Below are 25,200 nucleotides of genomic sequence, written 5' to 3'. Positions count from 1 at the left end.
GCTCCAGTATTTACATTCTTTCCACTCCTGAAACTCCGTTTACACAGTTGACGTAATTCAAGTGGATTCTGATGGAAAGTACAACGGCTTTGCGTCGTTATGCAACACTTTACCTTTTAGAGTCAAATTCGAGGAGGTTTATGTCAAGGGCCGTTTTTTCCGCGTCAATATCAGCCGATTCGTCGTCTTAATGTTCAAAGAGTCACGGATGTCAAATAGCTTGTGGTATTTAGGTGTCGCCAGATACTTCTCCGGTCTGAAGCATGAAGTTAAGGTGTTGAGTGTTGAAAAAACTGATTAAAACCTTCCAAAGATTTATAGAAGTAAATAAAGTTAGCTGTTGGTTTGGTTTGTCTTCCTGGTATAAAAAATAAAGTGGTTTGTTTCAACCCTCTTAGGGTTCCTCATTGGTTCCTCAACACCCAGCTTCTCATTTATTGGCAGATAGTTTGACGTGTAAAGTTTAGCGAGCTTCTATGAAATATTTGTCGAGTTTTGATGCACATATAAGCCACACAGGAAATTATTCAAGCTCACTGGAAATCCCTTTGCCTCATGTTTTCCGAGGAATCTGAACGTCTGTTTGAGCAGACTGACTATAGGTAACAGTCAGGGAGAGAAGAACACAATGCTGAGTTTAATCCTCTTGAAGCAGAAAAGAAGGATGTTTTTTCAGCTACAATTCTTCTTTTTAATCCATTCAGAGTCTCAGGCCTAGATGGAGACTTGGTGCTTGTGGCTACATTTAAAAAGGTTTTTCTTTCCCCCAGAGAACTAAAAAAAAATTTTTTTCTAAAATGTAACCGTAACTTTTATCTTTGATCCTTTATTTTTTCAAATATTCTTTTTTTTCCCCTGTTTTTTAATGAAGAATCTGTTGCACTTTCACAGATGAAATTGGCAAACTTTGCTTTCCTCTTGTGTATGATTGACAGCCACTTTCTTATCTTTTTATCACTTCTTTTTTGTCAGTTTGGCGCTGAATTGGTTTAACTTCAGAAATATTGTGACAATAAAGTTATTTAGTTAAAAAAAGCATTGATGCTAGATGATTTTATCTGGATTCATTCTATTAATTCAAGTTTACCAACAGCATTACGTTGGTGCAACACTATAACATTCAATGCTATTAAGACAGTAGTCAGGCCACGTCAGAGATGTTACGAAATTTAAGTGCATGTTTTGTTTAGTAAAGATAATTTACGTTAGATTTAAAGCTACTTTTGCCTATTTTTAGGGTTAAAGGTTATAAAAAATTATTTTTCTTATTATACTGAAAAGCCCACCACAACAAACTATTGACCAAAACAGATTTAAAGTGGGGGAATTAGGATGTTTTTGAAAACCTTTGATGAAATCTACAAAATAATTTTCTGCATGTTGTTTTTTATGAGTTATAGACAGAATCAATTATGATACGTTGGGTGATTTGTTAAGTTTTTACTCACAACAATGTTAGTTAAGAAAAAGCACTTGATGATAGAAGATTTGACCCACACAAAAAAAAGTGTGGATCAAATTTGATCCGCACATTTTTTACATGGCGTAACTGTAAATTTTACATTCTTTCAACACAGTAAGTTGTAATAAAAAAAAAACTATAGATGAGGTCTTCTTACCATAAAGTTCTGTGGATTAGCTAAATGTTCATGCCAAAGGTGTTTTTTGAGATTTCATGGATGCTGTCATTTTGAATTGAGAAGAAAAAGTCCTTCTACTGCCCCTAGTGGAATGATGATGAACTACAGGGCAGAATACATGGACAAAGTGGGTCTTTAAGGAATGTTTTGATCGTGCTAATGAGATCGGGGTCTCAGAATGCATGTATTACAGAAGATACCAGTGTTTATATAGGGTTAAATGAATAGTTTAATTTGTAGTTTAAGAAGAAATGGCAATGTATTCATATGCACAGGTACCCATGCAGATTCTACTTCTCTTTTAGCTTGCACTTTGACTGTAAATATATATATATAGAGAGAGAGAGATGGATAGATGGATAGATGGATAGATAGAGTGCCACTCCTTATTTAAAGTTTACTGGGAATTTATTGAGTATTTGTTGAAAAACTTAACTTAAAAAAGTTATGGTATTATTATGGTTTTACTAAATGCAAATTCCTCAACTTTAGTCCAAACCTCGTCTCCACTCAAGCAACAACAATGCTATGATCAGTCTGAAAAAATGTTTTATTATTTCAGACTCTCAAGTTTTCAGGGCTCTTGTGTTTAATGTTTTTGTTACAAATTTATATCTTCTTCATTGCTCATTTCATGCCTCCGTCACATTTATTTTAATAATATGCCTATTTTTAATACTCCAAAATCCCTTTAAAGTTGTTCCATCCAGCACAGTGTTATAATAATATAAGTAATAAGTGAAAATCACCAACCTCATTCATGCAGCAAAAGATATATTTTTAATTAACTTTTTTTTTTAAATCTGCAGACTTGTTTCCGGCAAAAAATGTTATTTGCCCATTTTTTCTTGATAACAAAATCTACTATCTCGTTATCCCGTTAACTTTCTGTTAATAGACAACGTCCTGAGTTACACACCGTCCTTCCAGCCTGCACCTTTCAATCTTCCTGTAACCATAGAGACGGCCTGATCCCCTCATCTGGTGAAATTGACAACAACTGGAGGATAACTGAACTGCAGCCGTCTGCGCAGCTGCAGCCGGGTCGACCTTCTCCTCAAATGACGATGAACGATTTGGTTGTTTATGACCGACATCAGTTTGATTAAAGTAATTTGACATGTTCTCTGACAAAATGCTTTGTTTTATTGCGGATTCCAGAAGAAAAAAAGCGGACCGAGTTGGCCTGGATGGCTGTTGGAGTTTTACTAATGTTTTAGGGTCAGGAGGTTTGTGAACTCACCAGGCAGAGACTTTTGTTGGCTCTGGGTTCTGTCATTCAGCCTGCTGTTGGTGGTTTGGACTGATAGGGTTAAAAATCCCGTGGACCTTGATTAAGGAATAAACACTTATTTCACAGTCAGAATAATCATTCTTTCTCTGATGCCTCTTTTTAACATGTTCTTGCTAACCCTGTTTTTTTTTCAGTTATATACTTTTTCTTTATTGCAATTTATTCAAGTTATAAACTGACCAATTGGATGCCTCAGTCGAAGCATGTTAATGGTAAATGGCGTATACTTATATAGCGCTTTTCTACCTACAAGGCCCATAGCGCTTTACAGTCACAGTCCCATTCACCCAGTCACACACACATTCACACACTGGTGCCGGCGCCAACCTCCCACCAGAGGCAAGGTGGGGTTCAGTGTCTTGCCCAAGGACACATCGACTCATGGGCGTGCAAGGCGGGAATCGAACCTGCGACCTTACGATCAGGGGTCGACCGCCCTACCGCTGCCACTGGCCCCCACCTCAAAAGTTTAATTGACAGATTCTCCTGTGCCCGCTTTCAGTGAAAATGAAGGGGACTTCGAACGGGCTCACTCCTGATTGGCGACAGTACTTGCCATAGAAACGTTGACTCAGACCGCTCTGACCATTCTCTGTTGTCTGGCTCCAACGTGGCGACATTCGTCTTGCTGATAAATGGCGACCGCATTGGCTTCATTTCCCTGGAGGCATTTGCTATGAAGTCACTCGCGCTCAGTCCAGTTCTATCTGATACAGTCAATGCTTAAATCGGATAAGGTCTTGGTGTCTCAGTACGGAAAAAGGGCCGCTACAGTTGTTTTCTCGTGATAACAACATCTATCTTGTTATCAGGAGACAGAAAAGGCAAGGTAGGCCATTCCTGGCTTCCGTAGTTTCCACTTGAATTTATTTTCTCTACAGTACATTCTCTCATTGCATTGAAATAATTGATTCTAGCAGTTAGACTTGCCTATGTCTTGTCATTGTAATGTAAATAATCAGCATAAGGTGCTGATTGTTTTGCTCTCGCTCCAGTCCTTAGAAAAATGTAGCTGGATGGGTTTCGCGTTTCATCACTGTTTTGTTACCACGTGCTCTGCATGTTTGGTGTTTTTATGCCGGTGCCCACAAAGCGGTTGATGGTATCATTACGTCTATGGCGCTCATTATTGTACCGCGTCTGATTCATTTTGTCGTTTGCATCACTTGGAACAACCGCCCTTGGCTCACTTGTTGGAGGAGCTTCCCTTCTCCTCATTGGCCTTAAGGCTGACAAATGACTTTGGGAAAAGTGATATGGTCTCCTGCAGCAAAAAAAAAGAATGGAAATTGAATCCTGGTCCCTGTCGACAGTCTCATCTGTCATCTTTTAAATATTGATGTCCATTATGTTTATGGATTATTTGGCTATCTTCTGTCTTCTGACCCGGCTCTCAGCCCGTCACAATCGGCCACTTGGGGCAGCGGCCCAATGATAATGTCACTTTGATTGATGGCTTTCAACGTTTAATTGTCTGCGCCGTCCGGCTTTAATGGAGCTCCCACCCTCACGACTGAAAGATCACATCTTGGATGAGTCAGAGTTCAAAGTGCGTGCACCGGTTGCACTGTTATGCTGATACAGTGTGACTGAGCGATAGACTCTGGATCTTCCTCCTGGGCCATTATCAGCTCTTTGGCTCATGTTCATTGCTTCCTGTATCACCTTTCACAGATCACATGTCCTTTTACTGGAAGAGAACAGCCTGTGGTACAATTCATCACACCTGCCAAGACGAATCATTTGCTTTTGTTTGTGCAGAACATTTGTATTGTTTAGCGTCACTTTGGAACACTCGGTGAAATTGAATAAGTCTACAATTGGTTATTTGTTGGGTACATGAAGCTAAATAATGTATGTTAAAAAGAAATAAGCGGCACTTTTAGTAAGATGAGGTTTTTATTTTACCACACTTTACATTCGGTGGGGTCGCAGCTTGATTTATGCTTTATTTTGCCGACCGCATTCATTAGCGTTAACAGTTGTCACTGTTGTTGTTCGACAAGTTTCTGTTTTTTTTAAATAAATAAATTCCGTCCTTTAATTGTTACTGTCTTCCGTTAGTTTGGAAGCAGTAATTGTCAATAATCAATTTTCACGTTAAGATATCCAGTCAAAATGTCGTTTATTTTCCTTCTGAGCCAAATAAATACGGCAAACTCGGCAAGAAGGTTCACCAGCAGCATCTGAACCCGCTCAAACCTTTTTTTTCAAGCGTGATTCGGTCAGAAATTGTGAGCCATGAGGGCTTCGCACTATTTCTTGGTTCTGCAACCACACACAGCTAGCTGTATATGTCGGATATATCGGCCTGCGTCTCTCTCCTATCCCTCACCGCTCGTCTCCGTCTCTCCCCTGGCGTGTCTGCAGCCAAGGTCGCGGCGGTGGTGCTCTGTTTTTCAGGGATGTGTGGGCTTCATTCATCATCGGTATGATAGCTGCTCACTAGAGTCCCCTAAATCTCCCGTCTGGTTCTGGGTGTGTGCCTTTTTCTTCGTCCGTGAAAGCCCGTGCACGCCGATCCGTGTGTGCTGACGGTAAGAAATGGACCCTCCCTTCCTCTGAAAGAGGACAGTGCTGCCTCTCAAACTACTGTTTTTATTTCTTTGATTAAAAAAAAACAGCACAAAAAATGGAGATTGGTCTATATTTTTACAATGTAATATGTGTTTATCTGCTCTGGTGGGAAAATATTAGTAGTGGAGTTCCAAACAGTCAGATAATTCTGGAAGAAATGAAGATAGATGAGAAACAGAGAATAGGGGGGGAGGATTCAGTCAGTCAGCAGTTAATGGGGGCTCTTTTGGCAGCACGCTGCAGCCTTTGTCCACGTTCAATGTGTCTACATCAGCTTGGCAAATCTCAACACTGCAAATGGTCTTCTATACTTCCCTGTTAAAGGACTTGGCCTCTGTCAGGTTGCCTGCAGGCGATGAAATAGGAAACTGATTTAAACTGAGCTGGCTGTTTTTAAAAAATATTACCCTCAAAGTATTGTTGACACCTTGCTGCTTTAGTTTTTTTTAGATCTTTTCCCTTTTTTTTCTAAGACCCCCTTAGATGAAAGTGGTATTTCTGGTGCTTTTAACATGTTCCTCTGGTATTTTTCTGATCATTGAGGGGAAGGAATAAAAAAATTAAGCTTCCAAGTTTCATTTCTGAGTGTTTCTTTGTTCAAACAGTTGGGATTTTGGAGCAGACAAAGTCTTCTGGCTCAAAACTGCTGGACAGCTCCAATTTTCCTCATTATTGTGGCACCGGTAATGTTGGGTTGGGGCTGTGAGGGGCTGTAAGCTAGCTGGATAGCATGTAAACAGAGAGCTCTCATCAACAGGTGGTGCGGGTTGCTATGTGCCAATAGTCCCGCCCACAACTGGAAGGTCTAATGAACTACTGCAGAAACTATTTCCTAGAAAACTACACAGATTATTTATTTTGGCTAAAAGCGTGATTACTATTAAAAGACCACTAGGAACGCATTTCAAATACCTCAAAAGACGATTGAAGTGGGTCTTTAGGCTTCAGAAAATTCTCCCAGCGAGTCCTCCATATAGTAGCAAAGGCTTCCATGATTAAGGAGGAAAAGATGCACCCTCCTGGAACAGGAATCTCTCAGCCATGAAAGCTAGCGGTTCGTTCAGTTTAACTCCCTGTCTTCTTTTGTTGAGGGGCAATTTTTTTGGTCTGTCTTTCTTTTTGCTTCTTTTATTTAGGATATTGCACTCAGAATATGAAGTGTTTTTTTTAGGTTGTTTTTGTTTTTTGTTGTGAAAAAATAAATTACAAGTAGCATCTCAGAAGTGAGAGATTGACTGGAAGAGAAACCGGTTTATCTACAAAACTAAAATAATAAGAAAAAATATTAGGTGTCAGTCGACAGTCCTAAGCCATTATTTATAACAAATCATAATCTTTTAGGGCTGCAAGGTGGCGTAGTGGTTAGCACTCCTACCTCACAGCGAGACGGCCCTAGTTTGAGTCCCAGGTGGAATCCTTTAGAGTGGAATTTGCATGTTCTCCTCATGCATTTGTGGGTTTTTTCCAGTCACTACGGTTTCCTCCCACAGTACAAAAACATTCTTCATAGGTTGTTTGATGATGCTATATTGCCCCCAAGTGTGGATGCTAGTGTGTGAGTGGTAGTGTAACCTTACAATGGACTGGTGACCTGTCCATTGACTGTATTTGAGCACTGGAGCGAGTGAGTGTGACGTTACCCAGAGAAAAAGACTTATTCTGGCACCAATTCACCAATTCAGTTGCCATTTTTTCGTGATAGAGATGTCGCAATGTTGGAACCACCAAAATAAGTTGGCGGGGATTGGTTGGAGGAGTCAACAACTCTATGACAACCACTCTCAGCAATTAGGAGAGAGCTTGTTGGAAGTCCACACCCCTCCCACTTGAAAGCAGGCTCGGGAGAATCTGTCAAAACGTTTCGAATGTTTGACATGAGACTACACACTTTTATCGAGGCATCTCATTGGCTAAATTTATATATTTTGCATGAAAGAAGAAAAAAAATAGGATTTGCAAGAACATGTTAGGTAAAGGTAGCAGAGCAAGAGAGGTTTTTCTGACAAAGTAGAATGACTGACTAACAGCGGTTTATTTCTCAGTAGAAGTCTATGGGATTTAGGCTTTTTGGATCCAGAAGCCAGTTACTATTTGGAACGCGAGGGGGGAGGAGCTATTCAGTCCAGTTCTCACACACAGTCAACGTTGTATCCCACCTTCATCCAACAGTAGCTGGGTTAGGCTCCAGGAATCCTGTAAACCCTTCTAAAATGAACCATAAACTTGTCATCGAGCTTCGCCACCTTTGCCTCGTCCACCGTGAGTGAATTCTACCACTATGGTTGCTGTGTGAATTAAAAAAAAAAAACATCCTGTGCTTTAAGATAAAGTTTGACTTATTACAGCACACAAATATTCTCCTCGTTGGTTAAACTACTGTTTTCTGACAGACTTAATATTTCAGGAGTTGTGTGGGGATTTTTTTTTTAAATAAATGTTCGGAAATAGGTTAAAGGTCAATCTCTGCAAGTCATTTTGGGGATTAAAGACACTCTGTAAAATAGTGATGAAGATCAGCAATACCTTTATGATTACTTTACCATTTAACTCTAATCTCTTCAATTCTGATTAATAATTTAATCCTAACCTTCCTCCCCCGTTGATCTTTATTTAAATCCTACGTGTTTCCTCTGCTTTTTTCCTTGGGTGGTGAGGTCAAAGACTGCACTTAAATATGTTAAACCAAAGTGGATGAAGGAGTAGTGACGGGGAAGGGGAGGATTTGTTGGAGATGAAATGAGGTAATAATCTTTTCCTCAGAGGAGACCAGCCCGGCTGCTCTTGTCCAGGTGTGGATCGATACTTGGTGATGCAGAAGCTGGTAGGGGGCAATTGAGGTGGCAGGAGAAGGGCTAATCATTTCAGTCATTACTCCACCGTGAGCCCTGATCGTGGGGATTAGCAGACATACAAACAGGGGGGATGTTGTGTTACTGCTACATAAGACTGTTGGGGATTTAGGGAACAGAAAAAAACACTGTCTCTCCGCAGTTGCTCTTGGTAATTGTGTCTGCAGAGCTGTAAGCGGAGATCCGGCAAGAAGAGTGTCCGTCCTCTCATAACCTGGTTCCACTGTTGAAGATCCAGTCAGACCATCTTCTGATCTATCCATCTATCCCAATGGTCTTTTATGCTGTTTTTAGCCTACATTTAAAAAACCTGTGTCGTTTTCTAGGACATAGTTTCTGTGGAACGGCAGGAGTTCATTAGAAAGTAGTCGGTGGGACTGCTGGCGCGCTGCAACCAGTGCTGAGAGATCTCTGTTTACACACTGTCCCGCTAGGTTTCAGCCATTCACAACAAAAACGGTGAAGAATATAGGAGATATGCAGCTGTGCAGTTTGGAACCAGACAGAGATCAAACGGAAATGGAGCTTAATTCTCTTTATATATGTCCTCCATTGTCAGAAAAATGCCACAAGAACAGGTAAAAAATAAAATAAAACAGGACTTTGAATGGAGGGAAAATCAGAAGAAAAACTGCATTGATCTATTTCAGATGTATGCACACATGCAACGTTTTGGATCTGGTGAGCTCCACTTGTACATGTGCCCCACCCCTCTCCTGACAAACATGCAGTGTGGGAGAGGAAGGGGGGGGGGGGGGGGGGCTCACATGCTCGCCTGCCTGCCAGCATTGATGCAGAGCTGATCGCTTGACAGAGCACAAAGAGGCCAGAGAGGCAGGCTGGCTGTGGTGCCTGCAGGACCTGAAAATTGGGGCGGGAGAATTTCACATGCTGCAACATGCAGGACATGTGGAAATCAGGGAACGTACATTCACATCAATAGACGCAAAGTCACAGCTCACTAACTCAATCACTGACAGCACCCAGAGTCCTGAAGTGGGACGAATAGCAAGTCCAGCTAATTAAACTGTCATGTGCTGCTGACTACTTGGGTTCTGAGTAGCATATGCATACAGAAGCACTCATTTCAAGTGTGTGTTTAAAACGTAAACTGTTTCTTTTCTTGGTGAAAAGGTTATCAGTCATTGGATGATAGACATCTACAGGTATTTTTCCCAGACAGAAGAGAAAAACTGGTTTAATGAACTCACTAATCTGTCTAGAAAATAAAGGCAGGCGTGTAGTTTTAGGGCACACAGTATCATGTGGATGGATGGATGGATGGATGGATGGATGGATGGATAGATGTATTGAAAGATGGATAAATGCCAAAAAAATTGTTTTGTTTTTGCAAAATCATTGTAGATTAGCAACAAATGTCAATGAGAATCACATCAATATCACAAATACTATCAGCAAAACTATAAATTATTTTTGACTTTTTTCTTATTCGTGTGTTAAATAGATTTTTCTCTATTGTCACAGAGGTTTGGTTCAATTCATTGATCTTTTCTGTAACCTTTTGTGGATCTTTTGGGGTCTCCTGCTTATTCACAAGCTTTCTCATTTTCTAAATCTGAAACAAAAGCTTGTCTGGCTAAATGCAAATTTAATCTTTGTTGGTTTTGTAAATTATTTAAAACAGGTAAAAACATGAGGATAGTATAAAGAAACAGAGAACTCTGGGAGTATTTTGGGACCTTTCTTTGCAAATTGATTTGTTATGAGCCCTCACAGCGCAGTGTTGAACCACCACAACACAGATCTCCTGGCCAACATCTCTCCAGCTACCATCATTCAGGGGAAGCAGAGGCTTTTAAAGGCCAGCTTAGAGATACAATCTTTGCAGCGGGTGCTGAGTCTCTAAGCGTCTTCCTGGTGGGACATGTCCAAAACACCTGGGAGGTTGCCTTAAGGCATCCTCTCTGGATGGATGCACACACCATTTCTTGGAAGCACTTTTCCCTGTTGTTTGTATTTTTTAGAAAAGTTTTAAAATGTGCTATTGACTTCTGAAATAACACCAGGATGACTATTGAAGTAGACACTGCAGGTAGATTTTACTCTTGGCATGTCTATTCAAAATGACTTTAACGTTACAACCAACCAAGCGTGTACCTTTGAGCTTTTATAGATGTTCCATATCCTCTTTTGGAGAACTAACACAAAGTTAACACTAATTTCATTTCAATTTATCATTTCAATTTATCATTTCAATTTATCATTTCAATTTATCATTTATCAATTTTTCATTTATCCTCTCAATCATGGTTCTAAGAAAGTTTGGTTTCAAAAGCATAAAACTGTAAATATAACATGGCCACTTTGTACTGTACATCTGGAAATTTAGTTTTTTTTAATTAAAAATATGCATCTTTAAGTCGTTGCTAGTTGTATGATACTTTTTTACCCATTAAGATGCTCCTCCAGTTGCTTCCTTGTTCCTAACTAAACCTATTGGACTGAAATGTATTTAGAATCCTTTTGCGATCTTTACCAGGCCTGTAATTATTGTTCAATTAAGCACTGAATTGATTTCTATTCCTCCGATTTAACCAACATGATCACTCTGAGGCAGATCAAACTGACCTATACCATTAAAAGAAATCGTTTTAATGAGATAAATCAATGATTGGGTCGATCTTGAAAAACACCATTTGAATTGAGACATGGTAGGCTTATTTTACTATAACGTAAAAACGACCAAGTGCATCACAGCAGACAACACACTACTGATGTCAGCAAGAACTGATCAGTCCGTCGTTTCAGTCCAATTTGTGGAAACAATTTGAATTTAGCCAAGTCATGTGACCATACGGTGTGCTAGAATGTTCCCTTTGAATTCTTTGGATGTGGAACAACAACAGTGGGCTGAACTTTAGGAAACTAAAATGTGAATGGATTTGACATTCATTCTAGTTTACTTAAGAGGTGCCTGGAAATGTGCTGGTTTAAGCAGGGGAATCTTCTGTTCCATACATTATTTTAAACCATGACGTCTTAGGGGATTACCAACAGTAACCTTAGAAACGATGGTCCCAGCTCTTTTCTGGTCATTGACCAGCTCCTGCCGTGTGGGTCTGAGCGGAGTCCTCACCTTTCTTAGATCTTCTCCAAGCTGCTTGGCAGTTGCCCCTTAGGCCTTTTCAGTCTTGTGGAAGTCTGGTGTCTTTGGACAGCTCTTTGGTCTTGGCCCTGTTATTAGTTGTGTCTTGTATGGGGTGGACAGGTGTCCTTACGCAGCTAACCACCTCAAACAGGTTTCTTCTAATTTAGGATAATGAGTGGAGGTTGACTATTTAAGGCACACTAACAGGTCTTTGAGGGTCAGAATTCTAGATGATAGACAGATGTTCAAATATGTATTTGTAGCAGTTGCATATAAATAAATAATTTAAAAAAAATCATGCAATGTGATTTTCAGATTTGTTTTAGATGGTGTCTATCACAGTGGGCATGCACCTGAGACGAAAATGTCAGACTTCCATGATTTTTAAGTGGAAGAACTAGCAAAATCACAGGGGGTTCAAATATTTCTCTGCCTCACTGTATCTCAACGGATAAAAAGCAAGGGAATGAAAATTTACAGGATTAATTTGAATGAGAAAAAGGAAAGAAATACAAAAAAAAAACAGAAAACAACCTTTAAAGACTAGAATCCATCTGCTTTTACAGTTATTATACCAAATCTTATTCAGAATGACAACAGTATAGAACATCAATAGCTCATTAAATGAAAAATAGTGATCAAAAAAACAGTAATACAAGGTTTGGCTTTTACTCTAAGATATTCAGACACACGCTGTGAGAACTGGTACCATCAAGGATTTGCACAATAATGAGTGTGCCACAATTACCAGGGCTTTTATGGAAGGATGAATTAATATTCATAAGAATAGAAAACTGGAACAACTGGCCCGTGTTTTTTACGTGACTCCTTTACCGGGCATGGATTAATTAATGTTGTTAGTAAACAATAACAGGCATGCTTATCCTCGTATACCTGCACAGAAATTAGAAACCTGATGTGAGCAAAAAGAGATTCTTTTTTCCCTCTCATTAAAACATCAAAAAGATTCCTTGCAGAATCTTTTTTTTTCTTTCCGTGCACATAATGGTCTTCTGGTTGGTTGACTGCATTACCGTTCTGTTTCACACCTTGCCTCCGGTAACCTGAAGGAAAAGGCATAAAAGCTGAGTGCGCATCTATACTCTGGTTTGCAAACGTTCACCGCTGACCTAATAAAGAGCTGCGGCAGCATCGAGAAGTGGAAACCACTGCATCCCTGTATTGCGTCAGGTCCTAATCAGTAAAGTAGCATGCAGTTTCACCGTCAAGCTGCTTTCCAACACCTGAAGCTTTTGGCAGGACGTCACCTTCACACCGGGCATGTGATGCGCTCTGACAGCGCAGTGGATGAGCAGGGAGGGGCATCTTCCTAGGTTTTTTTTCCTACTGTTTACTAGCGCATGTCCGCCACCTGCAGTCGGAAGAGGCTTGGTACGAAATGTCAAAGCTGTGCAAATCTCATGAATCTTGCTCCAAGCTTTTTCTTCACAGCTCTGTTAGGATATATGAAAGACTTGGCCGGGCTAAAACCGCAATTATTAATTTCTCCTCCATGATCAATTGTCAAACGGTTGGGACTTCCATGAACAAAAAGGACGCTACTCATTCATCACTACGAAGTCCAAATCCCTCAATGGTCAAAGTTTGACCTGGTTCAGTGTTGAGTGACCACGCTGAGCCCAAAAATAAACATAAAAACTTTCATAGCGGCACACAAACGGGAGCGTTTTGAACATGGAAGCCCGACTTTTCAATGAAAGTAGTCACTTGAACGCGCGTTGGCTAGGGCGATGTGTACTGTATGTAGCGTGATTAGTGTTGTACAATAACTGGAATAAAAAGAAAGGAAATGTTCCTGTTGTAAAAAAAAAGTTGACCCAATCTGGGACTCAAGAATGAAAAATCTGGTACACTTACAGTGTCCTTTGGAATTCACAAGGGATCACAAAGAATAACAAACTGTCAGAGGGGGAAAAAAATGAAAGACAGAACACAAGAGAGCAGCGCCTGGTGTGGGGACTGTTGCTGTGGGCTTTTGAATATGTGTGTTGGGGAAGATTAAAGATTTGATAGGAGGAAATGATGCCAAGTTCTACCTCTTTTCAGAATTTGCTCTCAGGGGCCCTACTGTGCTTAAAATAGAGCTTGTCTAATAGAGAAAAGGGCCAGCAGAGATGGGAGAAGCGTCTTCAAAAGTCCTCTTTGGGAAACGAATGTAATTTGGGATTGGCTGGATAGTTACTCTTTTTTTTTTTTTTTCCCTTCTCCTTCCCCCTCAGCCACTCATAAAGCGTGACATGCAATAGTGGGACGCCGGGGTCTCTGAGCTGCTTTAAGCCTGACGCCAATGCCCACACCGCCACCAAGGACTCATTTCACACACAGCACTACAAAATCAGCGTGAAGAAATAAAAGAGGGACTCAGGAAAAGATCAGCGGGGATATGAAAGTGATAGATGAGGATGTGGGGGGAGGGTTGAATAAAGGCTATGACTTTATTAGTATTATGTCAAGACCTGACAGAATGGAGATGTGTTCCAGTTGTCTTCAAGAATGATTTTTTGACTGGAGTCCTGTGCTGATTTTTATTTTTTTTAAGTGTTCGCGGGATTTATTAATCACAGGTTAATTCCTTTAGTATCCAAATTCTGTTTCTAATTGGTCTGAAGAAAACATACAGAAAAACTGAAGAAATGGGACTTTTTTCTAGGGCACTTCCCTGTTAAATTCCTAAGATTTCAACACAAAGTGGAGCTATTGTTCTTAACAAGGCCGCGGATTAAACACAACAGAAGTTTGCTACACACTGCAGTTAACTCAATTCAAAATGCTAATTCTAAAAATAAATCTCAGGGATTTTGCAGCCAAAAATATAATTCAAATTTTACATGGTTTCACGGTTTTTATCAAAAAGTGTCCTACTTTTGTTTTTCACAGTCAAACAAAAGTGTGTGTACTCACAATGAATACCAATAGTTAATCTCTTAACGCCAGAGCTTTAGATCCACTGTTGACGCTTTTTAAATAGTGTAACTTGTCGATCATTCTCGCAATTATTGAAATTCCTCTGGATTCTGAATATGCAACACCTCACTGTAGTAAAGTGCTGACACAGTCAATGATTCTAAAAAACTTGCCTTTATTTTACGTTAGTAACGTGTTGCATATCGGCCCAAAGCTGCTGTCCCTGTCAGAGTCTGTTGGAATTAGGGATGCCACAGTTCTTGCCTTAAAACCAAACAATATGGCACATGTTTGAACCCAACTGTATATGTTTGCATATGTTTACATTTAAAGTGTGAAAGATATGTCTTGTGTTAAATTTAATATATGTAATATTGTTTTACAATGTAAAGCCAGGCATCATATAAGACAGCTAAAAGGGTTTTCTTCATTGTTGTGTTCTCATTAGCAAATCAAAGAAAAATATTAATTTTGATTTTGTTTGGTTAAACACAAATCCTTTATGGAATAAAAAAAAAAGCATTGAGGTTTGAACCAAACTGTAGGGGAATTCTATCCCTGGTTAGAATCATGAAAATTGCGTAAATGGTCAAAGACTTACTCTAATGTTTCCAGCAACAGCTCTGGTATTGATAGATATATTGATAGATATATTGATAGATATATAGGTAGGTAGGTCGGTCGGTCGGTGTTTATACAGTATAGACCAATATATATCTATATAGATGTAGATAGATGGATTTCTCAAAACTAGAACCTCAACATTATGGACAGTATGTAATCAAAACTTTTTTAAGTTAATAGAAACCAACAATGGCTGACGGACGAAACAGTTAAATAATTTTAACGTTTTTGCATGTGGCACTTATCTGCTTTTTTCCATTTTTCTTTGTTTTTCTGTCTCTTCCAGGTGGAGAAGGCTCAGCTGAGACTGGCCAGAAGGAGACGTCCACCTGTGACATTTGCCAGTTTGGGGCAGAGTGTGATGTGGACGCAGAGGATGTTTGGTCAGTATCAAACCCTGACATTTTGCGCCGCCCTTTTTCCTTAGAGCGCTCTGTCCAAATGCTCCCTTTCTTGTTTTGAGTCAGCGCAAGTGTGAACACAAAGAACGTTACACAGAGCTCCTCTTCATCCACTCCCACTACCAAACCCCCGCTGAGGGGTTTAGTGCATGGCTGACCATTTCATTTAACCTCAATTACCAGAGAAGGGCTGGGGAGAAAGGAGATTTTCGCTTATTCTGGAAATCCAATTACCATCTTTATAGGACTTGACAATGTCAGACCAAAAACGACTTTGACTCACACAAGAAAAAGTAGCACAGTCGTGAAACAATGTTTGTCATAGAGCTAGCCATTTATTCCAGATGGATGTATTTTTGGCTCCTTATGTTGTACTGAGGAAGCAGCACAGCCTAAGGGTTACATAAAAACATCTGTGTAAAGAACCCAATTAAATATAGGCTCAACTGGTGAATTGTCATTGCACCAAAACCAGCGCTTTGTGCAGCCTGAATGAGATCTAAACAAAGCAGTGCTGCTGATTTTTCCTGCAGAACATAATCAGCAAAAGGAAGCTACGCTCGTAAGGAATCCCACATGTATACCGCTAGAAATTAGAAGCGCCCTGAGACTACGACTCCATCAGACTGCGTGATGTAATGGAAAGATAATGTACCCTGGTGGGCAATAACTGTAATGCCAAGGAATGGCTTCATGATGCATTTTGGGCCTTGCCGAAAATATTAAACAGCTGGTGTCCACTCTTTTCAACGCCACCCACCTTCGCAAATGCACCCTAATATGCTACTAAAACGTAGAAATTGATTCATTGGCAATTTCTTAATGCCCAACGGGAGAATTCCTGCACACGCTGCAGCTCAAAAGCAGTCGACGGTTTATAGGTATCAAACACCAAGCGTCAAGCCTTTAGGATTGTCCAACACGGAGCAAAGATATGGGGGAGGTGGTAACAGACGGAGGGATGCAGTCTGGATCAAAAAAAAAAGAAGACATAAATATTAAAGCAGACAAATAAATATTTCAGTGTCTCCTCTTGTAAAATGGAAACGACAAGTTCTCTTTAATCTTTAAAATTTTCCCCCAAGGTGTTTTGATAAGAATGCTTCTGCTGAATAATCAGGCAGGTAATTGCAAGCCAACAGTGGGTAATTTTCATCAAATAGCAGCCAACAACTGGCGCAGCATAAGTTCATTTTGATTAAAATGGGAGGTCATTCCAATCAAGCTGCAGCTGGTTTTAATCTAACAGTCGGTTAATCACAGAGTGATCAGGGGGAGGTGATTGTAATCAACAGCCAGGTGATTGTAAAGTGATGTGTTTATAATGCGTCACACAAAATTTCCATACAAGTCTCGATTATTGTATATCCATGTTTGTTAGGATTCTTTTTAGGTTTCTCAGATGATGAAGGTGTGTTTTCCTGTCTTTGCTTCTCTTTAAAAATTATTTGTTGAATTTATACATTTACAAAATGTATCATCTTTTAATCTATTCTACAAGTGTCCCCAGTGGTCCGTTATTTATGATTTTATCGTTCTTAGTCAAAATAAAAATAAAAACCTATGTCGTTTTCTACAACATAGTTTCTGTTCAGTTCTTCTAGAAATTTGCCTCTGAGTTGTGGGCAGGAATGTTGGCCCACCCCTAATTTCATTCATCCATCTAATTACGCGCTCTCCTGCTAGCTTACAGCCCCTCACACCCCCAACCCAACAGTACCAATATAACCAAAAAAAAGGGAGGCATATTGCAGCCGACAGTTCTGAGCGACGGCCGCTCAGACCAGAAAAACAGAGACGTACATGATCTATTTGTCTACAGGTAGATGCATTAGAATGGAGCAGAGCCGGGAGCGTTGCGGCCCGCTGATTGTAGCTTCTAACAATTATGCCCTTTTTAAACTGCATTATTTTGTCTGCTCTGGATTTACAGCGATTTCAATAAAGAAATACTCAGAAATTCTATTTCATGCCAATTTTTTCTGAAGGGCCTAAACCATGTTTTTCTTAAACCTTTCAGAGTAAACTATATCAATGTATTTGGTAATGTCTTACCTTTGGCACACTAAATAGCGATTCTTTTTATGAAATATGACTTATTTTCAGCACTGATATTCCTACCCGGAAATAAGACGGCTCGATCTCTGAGGCTCCGCCTTTCGCTCCTTGTGGGTGTCGCCCATTTCATGACGTCATCCTAGACTGTCTGCATTTCGCTCACGAAAAACAAATGGCATTTAAACTTTATCCAAGATGGATGTGCAGATTGTGCGTATAAATGTAAAGCATTTTGATGATCACCACTAGCTCCGTGGAGAAAGTGAGCGTGTGTTAGCCTGGGGGCGGGGCTGGCAGCGCAGACTCTTCCTGGAAGGGGGCCGTTCTTCACTTTGTGACGTCACAATGTGGGAACCCTCTCGTCTCTGTGGATTGGGAGCAGCTGGTGCTCAGAGAGCAGGTATTTAGGCTTAGGAATGCCCAGAAATGTGTGAATAGATCAAAATACCGCTTTGGGATTTCTTTTTAGTGAGGGATGAACATTATATTCCACTTAAAAGCTCAAAAAGTTGATTTTGTAGGCCCTTTAATACATGTCCTCCATCATGAGAAGAAGGCCACAAGAACATGTTAAAAACAGCTCAATTTTAACACCAGTTTTCAACAGAGTGGGTCTTCAAAAGTCCAGGTTAAAGCTAAATTACTTAGTAGCAAATTAAACCTCTTCAGGGATAAGCTTTTTTATTATCCCAAAATAGCTATTTTCTACATGTGACTTTAATTTTGATATCAAGTATATTAATGGTATACACTGGATACGTTCTATAAATTACTTTGGTGTAATTTGCATAGTACTCTGCTTTATTTTTTTAAATGTTTATAGATGTTTGTGTAGATTTTTTTATAGATTTTGTAAAACTCTTTATGTACATTTCTCAGGTATAGATGAACATTTTTTATAATTTTCTCTCTTGTTTAAACTCTCGAAGTTCAAACCTTTATAGAAAAATATTATTATATGAATGGAAACAAAAAAGGATAAAAAACTGTGGCAGATTCCTTTGACTGTGCAGAACTTTTCGTCTGCAATGCGATGTTTGTTGGTAGGAGAACTTGCAAACAGTCCAGATCTTAACGGTAGCAATCAAAAAATGCATGAACTAAAGAGAACTGTACCGATGACACAGCCAATCAGGATGCAGAAGACATGCAAAACTGCACAGACAAAAAAAATCTGCAAACTGGGAGAAGTCAAAAGTCTGACTTAATTGAGTGACAGCAAAAATGTGACTTCAGTTGTACTTTAGATCTTGTGAACATTTTCACAGTTGCTGTGAACTCCAGCTATAATTTTCCTGCCAAATATTTCTCCTGTTGATTCAATTGCCAACAAAAAAGCTAAAATAGCGGAGAGGATGCTTGTTTTATGGCCGCCTCCTCCTCTTAGCCTCAGCAGACTTAAAACCACTGGCTTTGGAGGCAGGATTTGTGTCATTACACAAAGGAGCCCAACAGGGATTGCGAAGGCGCGCCCCATTAGCTCCAAGAACAGAAGCAGCATCCTGTAAGTAGCGCACTCATTTACCTGCACCTGTTAGCAGTTTTTTTGCCCCGTTCGCTATTTTTACTGAGAAAAGGTCCATTAAAAAAGTCTAATCTGTTAAAGTAGGTGAAGAAATAGAAATGGGGTTTAAAAATGATCAATTTTCCAAAAAGAATGTTTGCTATATAAGACATCTTGAATTGATGAACATAAACATTTTCATGTTTTGGATTGCAGTCAAGTTGTGATGGTCTCCAAAGAATGAAATTCAGTGGGCAAAAAAATACAAGTAATCTTTTAAAAGTGGGATAATTATTGGTGTCAGATCATCTGGTTTATCATATTTGACTAAACTTGAGATCTGCTAGGATTTCTATGGACAACCGTGAAGGCTTTATAGAAAACGTAGAGAAAGAGAACACATCCAGAAATGAGCAGTTCTCTTGGAAAAAATGTCATAGTGATGCTGAAGGTCAAAGGAGGATGGCAGAACTGGTTCAGGATGACAGAGAGGCAACATTAAATCAAAGGCCCACTTGAACATGACTGCGCCACTGTGCTCTAATAGTCTCCACAGTCACGGGATCTCAATCTAACACACACGGAAGCATGTTTGGGGTGTGACTGATATGCTGTCGAAAATATCCGCTGCAGCTCCCAATGGGAAACTGGATCTATGAGGAGCTCGCATAGCACCTGCTCTGACAAATGAATCCACCTCTGAAAAAAAAAAAAAGGGGGTCAGTTTGGTTTCTAGGAAGGTGCACCCAGCAAGGCGGATGGCGGGTGCATGTATAGCCTTCTGTTAGCTGGATACAAAACCGACTTTGATACAAGTTTGGAAACAAATTTGAACTTTACTACCTTTTGCATAAAAGCCCTACAATAGGGGAAGACCCTACCTTTTATTCATAACCTGGATCAGGGGTCTTCAGTCAATCAGAAGCTGCAATGATGGGGGAGAACCAGGGAAAGCACCATTGGGCCTGAAATGACTCATCCTTGTAAGGGTGTGGGACTCCTGCATACAGAGCACAGCAAGCTTGAAGCAAGCGGGGGTGAAAATACGGAGACCAAACCATCACTGATGTGACACCAGCCTGCAGCCCTCTTCCTCAGTGCAATTGAGTTTATTTCTAGAGTCCTCAGTCACGGCAAAAGTCTTCTCACAGGACGAACAAGAGAAATAGATACCATCCAGTCCAACAGTAAGTCAATGTACATCAGTCTGTCAAATTATTTTTATACGATGGCAAAGGAGCCTCAAAGACTGAATAGAAAGTGCTGTTTTAAACCATCCCTAAAGAGATCGTAAGGAAAGGGAGTGACTGCCTTTTAACAGTGAGAAACCTCAGCAGAGCAACAAACAGGAGAGGACAGCCTGTCTGCTATTGACAAATGAGTTTTGATTGATTTGAAAGTTTTAGACTAATTTAGCCCTGCACCAAACATTTTAAAGACCCACTAAGATGAAAATTGTGTTTTTGGTGTTTTTAATATGTTCTTGTGGCATTTTTCTGATGATGTAGGACATATATTAGGGTAAAATTGCATTTAAAGAATCAATAGGCGATAAGGCTATAAGGTTTGTTTTACTATGTGTGGTTTACACACCAACCTACAGGTGGCGATGTAGTCAAGTCTACAAAAGAGAAAAGAACAAGTCCGTAAAATACAATCCAGTATCAATTAATGTAGTGGAGGAGCTAAAACAAGAAATAATTCAAATTCCCTTTGATAACACAGCCAACGGGTTTTTAACGGTGCGTTTGTTGAATTTTAATAAATCCACCCATATAACAAAACCACTTGTGGTCTGAAGTGCTTTGTGGCAATTATATTATCATTATTATAGCCAAGGTTTAAACTTTAAAACAACATGAAGGTTTTCTTTCGTGCCATCAAACAAGTTTCGTAAAGTTTCAGGATTCATTGGAGGCTGAAAAACTACGAAACTACGGGTCACTGAACAGCATTTATCTAGATCGGTCCACACTCAGTGGAGTCGAAGAGCATCTCTGAAATGCTTTACTTTAATAATGCAAACGAATGTCCTGACATTTGTAGCACCAGAAGGCAACAAATGATTCTGTGCAGCCTAGCTGAAAAATAATTCCACCTGTATCCTCTTTGCATTCGGTTCTAGTCGTTTTTAGACACCTTTTTTTGTTTTCAGCAATCAGACAATATTAAAGAATGAGGTTATGCTTGATTCAGTAAACATAGTCATTTAATCTTGTTTATATCAAAAGGTCCTATTGATTATATTTATTTTTGAATAAAATTCCTCTCAGGATTTATTTTCCTCTTTATGCTTCATATAAGATCAGATGTGTCTTGGTTGGTATGAATCGGTTTGGGCAGCTGAAAAACCTTGTTATCCACACCTCACCCGGCTGAGGCTCTCTACTCTGGAGGCAAGAAAAAGAAAATACCAGTTTGCTTCCAAAGGGATCAATAGAGTGTCACAAAAACCAATTTAGATCCATTTGTGGTGTAAAACTGTAATTACCCACAAAAATCCATGCTTTCAAAGCCATCAATAGCACCCATCGTTGTTAATACAATTACAGGCGGAGGAGCATATAGGAAGGCAGCCTCAGTGATGGCGCTGCGGGGGACACTTGCTGTGTGAGCATGAGATCCCCCGAGGAAAGAATGAGGGGGTTTTTCAAAGCCAGCACTTGTGTCCACATTGAGGCCAGTTTTGTGAAGAGAATAAAGAGAACTTAAGTGAAAAGGCAGACAAAGAACAAGGCAAAGGCCAAGATCCAAGGTTGGAAAGTGCCTTTGCAGTCGTCTTTGAGCTGGATTCCTGCACACGATGAATGAATCTTCTGAAAGCCTTTTACACGCTCGCTGGGTCAACTCATGAGATAATGATCCATGTTGACCCCATACACCTTCCTCCTTTGCAAAAGAAATAATATAAAAAATTAGGTTCTACTTCATTCTTTCTTCAATGCCTTTCCTTTTTGTAGTTGCTATGTAACGATTCACCTTTATTTCCCCCTTTACTTGTGAATGAAGGTGATACCTCTGCATCTTGTATGGCCGGAACTGCAAAATGCTAGACATGCAACACAGCAGGAACACAAAAGAAACCCAAAACGTAATCACCCAAGAAAACAACAGAAAAATGAATCTAAAATTAATTATATCTAGTAAAAGAAAAAGCTTAAACATAGAAAGGAGAATTATAAAGCATTGATTTTAAAACTAATGGGCTAAAATAGGCAGAAAATGAGGCTACATAGATGCTGTGCCTCATAAAAGGAAATTGTGATACAGTTTTTGTAACAGGAGTTGCGCTCTATAAATAACCTACAATAGACCAAATATGCGATGTAGGGATGTTTGTTTGTAACAATAAATATAGATATTTTTAGGCAGTAAAACCCCTCACCACACACTTTATGCACTTTTTCTCAGACAGACATGAACATTTTAACAAAAGCTATTCAGGACATGGAACAGTACACTGTGAAAAAGAAATCATACAAAATTGCACTGAAAAAAATATGCAAAACAGTGAGACAGTGAAAGATGAACTCCGATATAGAGCAGCACTGCTGTATTGTTATTATTTTTGGGTGTGGAAGAATGTGACTGACCTTCACCTTTGAGATACAATTCAGTAAAGACCTTCACATCGCATACCACTTTCTGACCTGACAACAAGGTCTGGTGAAACGGTGAAACATCTGCAAAAGCTGACATTACATCATGTTATATTACGTCATCTTTAAATCATCATGTTATATTTTAGTTTATAATAATCAATTCTCTCATCAGACAAATGTACGTTAAAGATGCTTTTACCTTGACATACTTCAAACTGCTATTTTCCTCAGAAGGTTTTGTACCTGCTGTCAAAAAGTATCCAAAAAAGTAACATCTTCAACTTGGATTTATTTGTTTAAAGAAAATAAGATATTATTGAAATAATGGGATGACGTTATTACGGCGGCCGACAGGGCTCACACTACATACAAAAGAAACAACACAACAACATAAACTGCAGCACAATGGAAATGACGGAAAAAGAGAAAATGAGGACTTTTTTTTCCTACCGGCGGAAAAAAAACAATTTTGTTTCAAACTATTTACCCAGCTCTCCACATGTGCAGTGCATGTAACGCTTTTTGTCTCTTTTTAAAATTACGACTTTTAAGTTGTAAATTTAAGAGAAAAAATCTTGTTAATTTACGAGCTTTTTTCACGTAAATTTACGAGACAAAAACTCTTAAATGTACACGTTTTTATCTCATAAATTGACGAGAAAAAAAGTCATAGATTAACGAGGAAAAAACACCGAAGTTGTCTGTTTATCGGAGCCTAGCTTGAAGATGAAATATATCTTTTGTGAAGCTTTATTTCCGGATAGGTTTAAAAAACAGAGAGATTCGGAACCTTTTGGCGACTCAAAATCAGATTATTATCAGTGGAGCCGGCTCTTCGGGGTTCAGTGTTGGTAAAGCGGAGTTTCATATGTAAAATAAGGAGCTCAGAGACACGTTTGGGTGTAGAGGACCGCTGCAGCCTTTATCCTCCTTTTCATTCACATAACCTGAAGTTCATCTGTCTCATTACGTCATGAACCTGTCATCCGAACACCAATGCGAAAGTAAACAGTGTTTCATACGCCCCCTCCTCCAGATGAAACTTCCCGTTTGAACATTAAACAATAAAGAGGAATGAAAATAGTCTGTTGTATTTAACCACCCATCAATTAATAAAACATTAATAAATCGTAAATCAAACAAATGAACTTCCAAACATTTGGAACGTTATCAATAAACATTCAGCTCACCTTTTCAATTGAGTTTAGTCGGTTTGCTCTGCTGCTGCGTGGCGTTCACTTACTGCTCTGTATGCTCACTTCCACTTTAATCTCATAAAATTACGATTTTTTTTCTCTCGTAAATTTAGGGTTTAAAATCTCTTAATATAACGTTTTGTTTTTTTTGGTAGCCCTAAAGCTCCCTTGAACCGAATAGTTAGAAACTGCATTATTCTTTTTCCGCCAGTGGGTAAAGAAAGTCGTCGTTTCCTCTTTTTCCATCATTTCCGTTGTGCTGCGGTTGTCGTTGTGTTGTTTCTTTTGTATGTAGTGTGAGCCCTGTCGGCCACCGTATGTTATCCTAGTTTATAAATGTGTTAAGTTTTGGCAACGCAGTCTACGCTATTTTTAGGACTGTAAGTCATTCTGAGTATAAATCGCAGCAGCCATAAATAAAGGAAAGCAAAGTTGTTTAGGTTGCACCCCCGACCAAACCATGCAAAAAAATGTATAACTCCTGAAAATACGGTATATTTTTATTGGAACTTTGGATTCTAGGTAACTTCTGGGTTTTTGTGGAGGCCATCTTGCCAATGCAGCCCAGTTTGTTCAGCTTTCTCCCTGCTTTGACCTCCTGATTTATTGTGTGGCAGCCATATTTTTCATGAAACCTTTAACCCTTGTGCTATCTTAGACCTTACACACCCTTACATTGACGTGTTCTCCCTACCATGACAAAGGTGGATAAAGGTGGAATGATTTCATGTAATCCATGGACACCAGTGAAGATCACAAATCATTGAAGAAAAAAGGTTCAGAGCACTGTCTAGTGGGTCTACATGACCCAACTCCCAGTGTTAAAGTGCCTAGGATAGAACAAGGGTTACAACAGTCAGAAAAGAGTCTGCAGACGTTTGAGAAACAGTTTCGATAACTGTCTTTCTCACAGAGGGTTTAGTATGAGAAGGAACTGATACCTCCACAGCGTGGTCGTATGCGGCGCCCGATGCTGCAGAGTTTTAGTGGAGAAATTGGTTGCAGCGTGCAGCAGTTGTCTTTGTTTACGGCCAACACAGTCAGAGCCCAGCAGTGTTTCCCATGCGTTCATTTAATTCAGGCTGCACACAGCACAGTAAAACTTCGTACGGCCCAAATTGATTTTCTATATTTGGAGGAACTGGGCCCGCTCCTGCACTCCCTCCCTGATACGTTCCACAGCAGACGCAAACGTACCGTGACTTATCATCTCCCTCCCACTGCACACAAACCCTCATCTGAACTCTCTGAGCCGGTACACTTCAGTTACGTCCTGCTGTCTACTACTTTTTTCTCTTGTTGTTGATGAATGTACTGTAATGCAAAGGATTACAGTACTGTGCAATTTCACTGGGACTATACGGTGCTATGAAAATGTTCATAAAAACCTATCAAGTAATATTTATTGGAAATTAGGTTTA

General features: G+C 39.6%; 1 protein-coding gene across 1 annotated transcript in view; it reads left to right on the top strand.

The window, feature by feature from the left end:
- The window catches only part of tmeff2 (transmembrane protein with EGF like and two follistatin like domains 2), a 156,125-nt gene that overhangs the window by 110,717 nt on the left and 20,208 nt on the right, over positions 1-25,200 (top strand). The window contains exon 5 of the mRNA XM_023950647.1: positions 15,305-15,401. Coding sequence (XP_023806415.1) covers positions 15,305-15,401 — 97 coding nt within the window. The remainder of the gene's footprint in view (positions 1-15,304; positions 15,402-25,200) is intronic.

This window comes from Oryzias latipes, chromosome 21 (genome assembly GCF_002234675.1).
Source record: "Oryzias latipes chromosome 21, ASM223467v1".
Taxonomy (NCBI): domain Eukaryota; kingdom Metazoa; phylum Chordata; class Actinopteri; order Beloniformes; family Adrianichthyidae; genus Oryzias; species Oryzias latipes.
The sequence above is the reverse complement of the archived record's forward strand: the minus strand, read 5'-3'. Positions and strand labels throughout refer to the sequence as shown.